This window comes from Buceros rhinoceros, unplaced genomic scaffold (assembly GCF_000710305.1).
Source record: "Buceros rhinoceros silvestris isolate BGI_N320 unplaced genomic scaffold, ASM71030v1 scaffold15266, whole genome shotgun sequence".
Taxonomy (NCBI): Eukaryota; Metazoa; Chordata; class Aves; order Bucerotiformes; family Bucerotidae; genus Buceros; species Buceros rhinoceros.
The window spans coordinates 61,154-71,823 of NW_010415935.1; the positions used below are offsets into that span (position 1 = coordinate 61,154).

The 10,670-nt window shown below is 40.0% G+C and overlaps 1 protein-coding gene across 1 annotated transcript in view; it reads right to left on the minus strand.

Annotated features, from left to right (window-relative positions):
* Positions 1-10,670, minus strand: part of BCAS3 (breast carcinoma amplified sequence 3) — a 110,507-nt gene that overhangs the window by 57,662 nt on the left and 42,175 nt on the right. Inside the window, exons 7-8 of the mRNA XM_010137607.1 lie at positions 7,424-7,531; positions 4,096-4,172 (exon numbers count right to left, since the gene is read on the minus strand). Of these exons, the coding sequence (XP_010135909.1) occupies positions 4,096-4,172; positions 7,424-7,531 (185 nt within the window). The remainder of the gene's footprint in view (positions 1-4,095; positions 4,173-7,423; positions 7,532-10,670) is intronic.

Here is a 10,670-nt window from a genome sequence, read left to right on the forward strand (position 1 = left end):
GCAGATTAAAGCATCAAACGCCGTTTGGTTTGGGGCTTTCTTACTTATTTTGAGAGGTGCAGGTGGGGTGCATTTAACATATACTGAGTAATTTTTGGCTTGCGGTTAGACAAGTCTTTTGAGACTTTATACACAATAAAGTACTCTGACTAAAATCTGGAAAATTACCTCTTAAGGCTCTAGCTGTACTGCATCGATAGAAATGTGGTGCCAGCTAATGGCTGCAATAACTGTCTTCATCCCTAGAGAATAATGGATGGAGAATATATCAATATGGGGAGTGGAAGGGCCAGAGAAACCCAGCAGGCACAAGTTATCGGACACAACGATGATGCCACATGCATGATGTTATCTGTGATAATCTTTTCTCGGGGCCCAGGGGGTGGGAAGAATACTCTTTACAGAGGAGAAAGTAGCCATCAGGCCATATTCATAATCATCAGTGTTCCACTAAGTAAGCATTTTTGGACAAGGGTTGAGGGACCACTGATGTAATAGAAATCAATGAAATTCAGCTCTTCTGCGTCTATTGCTTAGAGAAAAGTAAGAGGGGAAAAAAAGCCTGTGCATCACTTTTGTTTCTGACTGTTCAGTCACAGGCAATATTCAGAAAAAGGCTCCGAAGGAAATCTTAAGAGAAACACAATAAAATTCTTCACTATTTAAAAAAAATACCTATTTAAAATCCACACCCTGACGTTCACAACCATCAAAGGGACAACATTCTTATTATAAGCATCAAATCAATTTTTTTAGTTTGGCCATATGAGCACTTAAAACGGTAAAATAACTGTTTGGCTTTATCTTCCCCTTGATGCAAGCGCTCCCTTAACAAAACGGAGCTGGCTCCGAGCGAAGGTGAGCAGAGAACAGAGCGCCGTGTGAAAGTTCCTGTGCAAGCTCTTTGCAGACTGATGAGATGCCTTTCCTTAGCAGACACTGAAAAATTAGAATCCCACACAGGCTAGACTAGAGGATATCCCGGCAATTTTTCTACCATATCCACAGTGTTTTCCCTTCAAGTTTAAGCATCTGTCTTAAATTCACACACCAAGTCCGGAGCACCTGTACACCAAGTTTTTGTTTAAAAGGGACAAATAGAATGTGCTGGCACTCTGCCATTCAAGTCAAATCAGCACATCTAATCCTATCCAGAAAAAAAAAAAAAAAATAAGATTAGTGCTACCTCAAATGGGCTCAAGAAAAAAATCAGGAAATGCAGAAGTTAAACATTCCAGCAGCAGCATGAGCTTGACCATGTTCTACATCCTGAATATTTTATGGTATATTTATCTCAACAATATATTTGTCCACAAAAATAAAAACAGAAAGACAAATACTACTCATGTGCAACACAGCTGCATTAGCATTTGAGGAACCCCGAACTGCAGAATTCCTGACACTGTTTCTGAATTGTACATTCTGTGCTTAATTTCTATGTATAAATAGTCAACCCAGTGGGCAAGAGCTTCTGCTTAATTCCCTTTGCTTTTTAGTGTCTCAGTGAAGTTCTAAGGCTCCCACACTCCCAGGTGATACGGACAGAAAATGTCATTTCCACTCATCACCAAATCTTGATAAATGGATGGTCTTTTTCTACACATTGGTTCACACAGTAGCAGAAATGTCTTCAAAGACTACGACACCCTCATTTAATATTTTGGACCTTTTATTAGAAGCCTTTGCTTCTCACCAAAAGCAGACAGGTAACACAGCTGAGAAACTTCACCATGATGAAAAATGCTCTGGGCAGCCAGTGACATTGTTAGTGGCTCTGCCCAGCTGAGGATGGGTACAGATCGGATGCCAGCTGACTGTTCTGCAGAGCAGGGATGCTCCAATAATGGAAACAAAGAGGCCTGGAAGACCTTTTGCTGAGCTTCCTTTCCAGGGATTTCTGCTTTCCCATTTTAAACTGGCAGTGCCCTTTTCTAAATTTAAATTTTAAAAAAGTGCAACAAGCTGCCGGCCAGCTGGCTGACTATCAAAAATCCACACTGCTAACTAGGTAGCTTATTTACATCAAATTTCAAACACATCCGAGTAACTTAAGCCTTCAAAGATATACTCTAAGGTCAAAGAGATTTCAGCACATACAAAATCTGAAAGCTTTACTGCAGCCTTCAACATGCCAGAGCATAAACACTCCCCTGATGGCATAAGCTATTAAGCGAAACAACTAAGCTTCAGGATCCGCAGCACAACTATTCACCAGCACAGGTCCAGGAATCCCATTCACCCAGGAAAAAAAGCTCCCAGCTTCGTGCCCAGCCACACGCCGTCGCTGGCCACAAGCAAGCCGGGGTGGCAATAGGGAAGGGCTGTGGCGGGCGGCGCTCCCACCGAGCTCCCAGCTTCGTGCCCAGCCACACGCCGTCGCTGGCCACAAGCAAGCCGGGGTGGCAATAGGGAAGGGCTGTGGCGGCAGCAGCTCCAGCTGTTTGCTGGGTCCCACAGCTTTCCAAAGTGCGAGGTGTCTTGGACTGAGCTCTGGGATCCCAGGACTACAAATTCTGAGAACAACTTGAGTTTCTTGTATTAAAAAAATACAGCACAGCTGGAGAAATACACTGTGAAAAATGGTATTTCAAACTGTTTGGTAAATATCTCCAAAAGCTTTATTTTATCATCTTTACATTCAACCACTGTTCCACAAAAACACCCTGCAAATCACAAGTTACATTTAGGAATAGGATATCCCTGTTCCTCAAAATACACTTTGGTAGATTAATTTTTCAAAACAAATTGCAGTGTCTTTTGTCAAAAACAACAACAAACTGGAATTAGAAAAACATAAGAATTGTCAAAATACACATCTGAGGGTTTTTTACTTCCCTTTTGATCTAAAATAAAGTGAGGCTTGTACCCTGATTCTCTTCAGTGGAAAAAAAAGGAGATGAGAGGAATAGGACAGAACAAGTCTTTTCCCATTTGGCTCCTCCCTGAGCCCCAGCAGATTCCCAGTATCTCACATCCATGTACAGGAAGAAACTGACACCTATTGGCAACTTTAATATCACCACACAAAGCTGCTTTTCTTCAACCTACTGCAAGAAACTGCTTCTCCTAGATTTTTCTTTCGATACACGGAAGATATAGAAAGGTAATTTAGAACTTTTCCATTGTGACTGAAAATGCATTCAGAAAATTTCAGAATTCCAAAATTTCAGACTCTTCCTAAGTAAATTCTGATCCCTCAGTAACCCCAGATTTTAAGAGGCTATTCTAAACTGATAAACGGCAGCACAGTCATTAACTGCTTGAAAAACTCTTTTTTTTATGGGGTGAATATTTTCCTGCTGTTCAGCATTACAACACACAGTTTTGGGAGCAGGTAAACAACATCCTAACCACATCCTGAGACAGGGCAGAGCACAAGCAGTAGAAAACACACCCGTTTTCTCTGCTAAAATACCAGCTGCTGTGCTACAGATGTTGAGGCAGAGAGAAGAGGAGCTTTTGGAGAGCATCCTTCCTATAACAATCAATTGCATTTCTCTGAGAGGCAAATCACAGGGCACAGAGGGCCAAAAGGGAGTCTGAGCAAACAGCTCCTTCATGCTCAAGGTATATGGGGAAACATCTGCAAGCAAACACTGGCCTATAGTTTATCTACTGCAAGACTATACCGAGCTGCTCGAGGCTTTGGGGCCTGCTAAAGTAAGGGCTCATTAAAAATTAAACAAACCCCCCCCAAACCAACTAATGTACCTGGTCCCAAGGAGCAACAAAAAATGAAGAGCGGGCAGATCACTGTGGATGTGTTTCCAAACTGCTGCTCGTGAGTACAACCTGAATCTCAAACCCTCAAACTTCTGCACAGATTGGTGCAAGCAAACAGAAGAATGTTTCGCCTACCCATGGACATCAGCATAGGGACTCTTCGCAACAGAGGGAGATTGGTTACACCAATAATAGAGGCAAAGATTCACACAGTAACATTTGTGATTTTTAAGCAAACAGATTTCCTGGAACTCCAAACGAAGTCATGGAGACCTCCTTTGAAGATTTAGAAATAAAACAAACAAACAAAAAATCTGTTTTATCTCACTCCACCACTAAAGCAAAAAGACTGAGCCCAATTATTGTACATACTTGTAACGAAGAATTTTTTGGTGAAAGTACAGCTGTCGAAGGCGGCAATTTTCTCCTGCAGGACTACAACAAGTATCCTGAAAACACAGAAATGGAACATGGACTTGAGGCATTAAATGCATTGGTTTAAAGACTCAATATCTAAATGTAATTATTTCAAAAGCATCAATATAAATTCTACAGTGATAAACTGCCAGGTTACCAGTTCATGGCAGTTATGGAGGATTCTCTCTCATCCCAACCACATAACCTTCATCTCAGGAAGTACACAGATCTGATACAGAACAACGCAGCATATTTATGATAGACCTCCTGCAGTAAAAGCTCCATTAAAAAGAAAGAATGGAATCACAGGGATGCCGAATTACTTTCGATGGCTCAAATAACAATCAAATCAACAATTGGGAGAACAAAAGCTATATTTGAGATAATCCCATTGCCCATCTCTTTGCAAATTTATTAAAGCACTGTATTTACTAAAATCAAGGCGGGTTCATACCAAGAACTTCAACACCAGAACACAGTTGAGGGAAGCAGAATTTGTGTCAATTGGCAAAACTGCAGCTGTACTTTTATGCACTCACTTGTACATGGACACACTTTTATTGAAAAATATTTGTTCTTTGTTTCACGGAATGAACAGAAGCCACGTGAGAACTATGCATGAAACATCGTAATGTCTAATCAAATAGAGGTCAAAGATGCACCTTTGTGAAGTGAAGCATCTTGAAAGCTTTATGACTATGATAACGTGTCTTCCTACACTGCTGACTTCCCCAAACGAAGTTCTTAAATGCTTGAAATGAAAGCGGCACTTGGGAAGCCAACAAATGCACAGACAAAATCCACCAGCTATCTGGAATATTTAGCAATATGGCATAATTAAGAATCTGATTATTCTCCCATTAGGAAGAATGAGACAGAATTTTTTTAATTAGCTGACAATACGGAGCATTATTAAACGCTTTTCTAACAGTTTTAACAGTAAAGATGTGACATGGCAAAAAATAATAATTGCATCTCTCAAAGTCTAAAACACACACCTAACGCTTTATCAGAGAATTATGATTGCGTATTACAGCACAGAATCATAATTTTTAAAAAGATGATCAGTCACATCGGTCTCAACACACATCCTTGGGTAAAGTGTGACACTTCTCTCCCATCAGTATCAATTTCTTCTTTTTTTTTTTCCTATTTTGAACTGTTTAACCACAAGTGTACCCCCCTTTCTTACCTCAGGAGTTTATAAACTTTTCCAATTTTATAACTCAGAAGGGGGTGGGAAGTGTAGCCTCATCTTTTTCAAAATAAGAGAGCCACAAGCAAGAAGAAATTATAAACTCTGCATACATAAATATTAGTTTTGGACAAAACAGTAGTTTTATTTAAATGACATATCTTCCAACTGCTTAAACTGCAGGAGAGGAAAACAAAAAAAGTATCAATTCTAACTTCTTCCACAAGGCCCAAAAGAAAGCTAACCAATAGTGGAAAGGCTTTGAATGCATGTGCGAGGGTAACACATACACAGAAAAACTCTGTACATTTGATCATAATATTCCCAATCCTGTAGAGTTTTGGTTTCTCCTCTTTGAAGATGTACTGTCTTTCTGCATCAATAAAATCCACCAGATGGATGATTCTAGAGTACAAATGCATAAATAATAAACAGTTTTCCCTCCTTCTGCAACTCAGTTTTATTTTAAATTCAAATTTTGGAATCCATTAGTCTATAGTACGGTTAACGCACCATTAGCGCTGCACTTGGCCACGTTTAATGCATTTTCAATCTGAAATAGTGAGCTTTCCTTGGACAGTAACAGAATCTGATGCGTTCCAGAAAAGCAGCTACCCTGGACATAGCCACACAGCTTTGAAGTCTTTTCCATTTTTACCACTTAGGAAAAGAAACATTAGCACCTGGAAAGACTTTTTAGTTGGGAGAAACTTTGAATGATGATTTGCCTTTTGACTGTTTTTACAATTGGATTTTTCTTCTGCTAGGAGGCCAGACTGGAAAGATTTACTATCATCACACTGTACCCAAGGGAACTTTAAATTTTTCACGGGACAGTTGCACAGATAAGTACTGAACTCCTTGTGACAGCTTTTAAAGAAACAGTGACTTATTCATGGCACAGAACTCTCACCACTTCAACCACTTCAGTGAAACTATTTTGTGATATAATAATCAAACCCACGTCCTACAATAAGCATATTGATGGGTATAACAAAAACCACCGTCCTTAAAAAAAACTACCACTTTAAACATTCACACCATCAAAACTTCCTCTCAGTATGAGATCAGTTGTGGTATGAAAGGTGTTTGTTTAGCAGTGCTACCCTTCTTCTCTAACTTCTACTCAGCCTAGGGTAGTCTTTCACGTTCAAATTTTGATGACACAACGACAGCGAAATAACTGTTTAACATTCTACCTAAAAGAGGCACACAAACCATATCATTCCAAGGTTTTGGTTTATTCTTAATGACTCGTGTTGTTAGGCCACCTTCCTTCCTGAAGGAGCATCAATTCCAGCAAACCAATACGTATGGCCACATAGGTACGCTCTGCCTTTAACACAGGAAGCGTATTCCACAACTTCCACGAGGTACCTAAACACATGCAGTGTCTAGTAACAGTCAGCGCTGGGTGGAGGGAAGCATCAGACAGCACAATCACAGACTTTGACCAAAGTCACTGCATCAAACTCTGTTAACAGGAGTGCCAAGGCATCATCGAGATCCTCATAGAGGGCTCCTGGGTCTTCTCTTCTGTCTTAAAGATGAGGTAGACTACAAGGGTGTTTCAGATTTGTGTGTCTTGGAGAGATGAAGATCTAAAGTTAATTCAGAAAAATCTGAACTTTGTTATTTGACTCACAGGAACATTACTTCCTGTAAACCATAGACTGCAGACTAGGAATTTTTCGGACGTGCAGGAAGGCAATGTGTGACAGAACAATGGAACACAGAGAAAGAGGCATAAACTCTTCAGTGCTTTATACTGTTTAAACTCCTGATGATCCTATTTCTCCATCTGTAGGTGGATGATAGAGGATTCCAACGACTCTTGCTCACCCTCATCACAACTGAAAGAAGCTTAAACGATTTCAGATGCAAAATGCTTTGAGCTTCTTAAATGAAAGCCACTGGAGAAGCATATTGTCATTCAAACTGAAATATTACTTGAGAAATGGAGAGCCAAAGCTATGCTTACAGGAAAGGCAAAATAATAAAGCTGGGGAGCACATACACCAGAAATTGTAGGCATTACCAAACTTTTAAATGTCCTAACATAGAAAGAAGGCACAGGAAGGATCTTACCTTTTATTGCAATGCAGATCATAAATAGGAGTTTTGAACTGTATGGACTTGACCATCTCTCCTGTTCGCAAAGAATAAAGGTCCACGCAGCAGTAAGGTGGGCTTGTGCTGAATGAATTAAAAAAACATTTTAAAGGAAAGAAGCATTTTTGGTAAAGTTATTTTAAAATTATTTCAGCCTCCCGCTATTATTTTAGTTTAATAAATGAAAATCTGAGCAGAATGCTGGAGAACCAAGGGTCAATATCAGCCTTCACATTAAGGGAGGGTATGATTGAAATTGAATTACGATATCCACAACGGTCAAGAATCTGCATTGTGCAACTAATTACCAAGCCCTTTGTTTCCTTTGTCACAGATCAGACTTTGGAACAGCAGATCTGACCAACAAAACACCATCTGATAGGCATGAAGTTGTAGACCACACTCTAGTTATTTTAGAAATAAGTAGGTATTTCACAGAGGAACACTTTTCTAAAGGGAGCACGTGCCTCACTCTGCAGCAGCTGAATCGTACAACTCGACTTGATAGAGACGCATTTCTCAGAATTTACATCACATCTCTGATGCACTTTTGTTTGAACTATATAGATCTTTTCAACTGCTTTGTGTCACTTTTATCATTTTAATATAAATAAAGCTCTAAGGCCATTCCTTCATAAAGAGGCTGGCTTTCTTTTAAGAGGGAGAAAGTGCTGAGTGTTCCGATAGGGTTGAGGAAGGTGGTGGTGGAAGCCATTTTACAAGCTGAGGAGAGGCTTTGATGTGGCAGTTCTTTTCTATAACACCTTTTTTCCCCTCCAAGAACGCATTAAAATGTTGGCTACTTCTAGGTCAACGAATATGAAGGAGCGCGAGTTGCCAGCTGTACAAACATATCTTAAGTACGGGTAAAAGAGGGTGTTTCCCCTGGCTGGTATCTGTTTTATTTTACGGAGTTTAACACAACTCCTGACACAACACTTGCCTGTCTTTCGGATCTGCTCGAGAATTTTCTGGAGAACTGGAGTAAAAATGCCAACTGTTTACCACCAGCGCCTCAAGATAATACAATGGTACATACAATAAACATGCAGCAGAAAAACAATATACATACAAAGAGACAATCGTCAAAGAAATAATGGAAGAAAGAGTTTTGACATTTTGCCTACTGAAATTCCTCCTAAAAAATACGTTTTTCTAGGCACATACCTAGGCTAATAACAAGAGAGTGTTATTTATTACTTTTAAGCACTTCAAAGGCCCTTCGAAAACACTTTTAAAACAGTGAGACTCAAGCCTAGGTACTTAACATTAGAAGCTCTTTGCTGCTAGAAAATGCAAAAAGCGACGGCAAGGTCTACATACAAACTTGTTATTTTAGTACATTCATTACCTAGAGGAAATTATTATTTGGATAAAAGGGTACATAGATTCCAATTTCAAAACCAAAAATCACACAAGTTGATAGAGCTAAAATTATATTAGGATAATTGATACCGATTACTATTTCATCTAAGCCTGTGTTGAACGGTTCCATTTTGACTGGACGTAGAGCTAACTGCATGACTACAACTCGAGAGTACATACCTTCTAACACGTATTGCACCGACAAAATCAAGGGTAATAATCCTGTCACTCAAATAAATAATTATTATTACATCATAGCTTTCTTTTGGCTGATCACTGTAAGACCACTGTACCTATGCTTTTTTAAGCCACACTGGCTAAAAACCAGGAACTTGAATTCAAGCGCTGATAATCAAGTAGTGGTATGGACTAGGTCAGAGTACTCTGGAATTCTACCTAGCTCCAATTCAAAAGTCCTCTTCCCAAATACCATCCTGTCTCTTAATTCCATGCTACACTGCAATCTATGATCAGAAAATAATGTTGGGGTGATTTTTTTTGTTACTTTCTGAAATAAAGACAGGGTCAAATATATTTGAGGATGCTCCTAGAACCTAATCAGGAGACTGAGGACTAGAGACACAGATCTAAGGATTCCCTTCTCTGACATAGCACTTAGAGAATAAGAGCACCCTGATTAGCCTACACTTCTCACAAGCACTAGTAAGAGCTACCCTTCCGTCCCCCAGTTCAGTGGTGCCAAAAGCTCCGGCTCAGTGGTTCTGTGTACTCCCCTTCCCCAGCCTCTGAGATGCAATGGATTCTGTACTGACCCATTTTAGCATATTAAATCCACAGAAAAATAACTCTTTGTCCCTTCTTTCTCCTCTTGAGGGAATTATCCCCTGGGCTAGTTCACCAGAGGGGCTCAGTGAAAGGTCTAAAAAGCGTGGAAGCAACAAAAGAAGCAGGAGCACAGGAACTGAGCAATACAAGATGGCAACAGGGCTGCAAAGGCTAGAACTGGCTTGTCACCACTGCAGCACAACGCAGCTTTTTCTGACACTTCATGGCCTCTGCTGAGTTACTCCCAATTCCCAGTCTTCTCAAAACAGGGAATTCAGGGATTTCTAAGGCCCACGCTGCAGAGGAAGTCAGGCTCAGTTACAGCGTTCCCTTTACATTCTCCAAGTTAAAAATCTGGACTGTGTCCTGGGTAGAGCTTTTAAAAGCTAGACATCTCAACTCCTTTTAACTCATTATTTAAGGAAAATTTGAGGCCAAACTCACCAGGATCAAAAGCAGACAATGCATGGATTTCCGTTCTCCCATAACACTCCTACCACACACATTATTCCCTATTCTCCTGTTACACCACATAGCAGGAAGATTTACACTAAGCAAGATGCTCCATTCAAATATATAAGACAAAGCATCATAATTGACAAACATCCTGGAATCCTTTGCAGGCTCTCTAGAAAAATCTACCTAGGCATAATGCTTTGCTCTTAATTTTCTTCACTAGATTATCAAATACACAATCAAATATTAAATATTAAAATTTACACCACCTATGAGAATGAAAAATAACATTTAGTGTAATCGATATACTTAAATTTCAGCTATGAACACAGAAGTACCCAAACTACCACAGAGCACCACCAAAATCACCACACATGGCAAAACGGAGCCCCATGAACTTGCAAAAGCATCTCTTGACAACGGGAAGTTCTTGAAACCTTGGAATTATATGAAACTCAAATTACTGCATCTTGCTGTATTTCAGGAATAGCCACAAATATCCATTTCACCAGAGGATCATACAGACATAGGTAAACGTGCCTGAAATACCATGGCCTATCTTAGCCTATGCTAACGAACTGCCACCATTGGGGGGGGGGGGGGGGGGGAGGGCAGA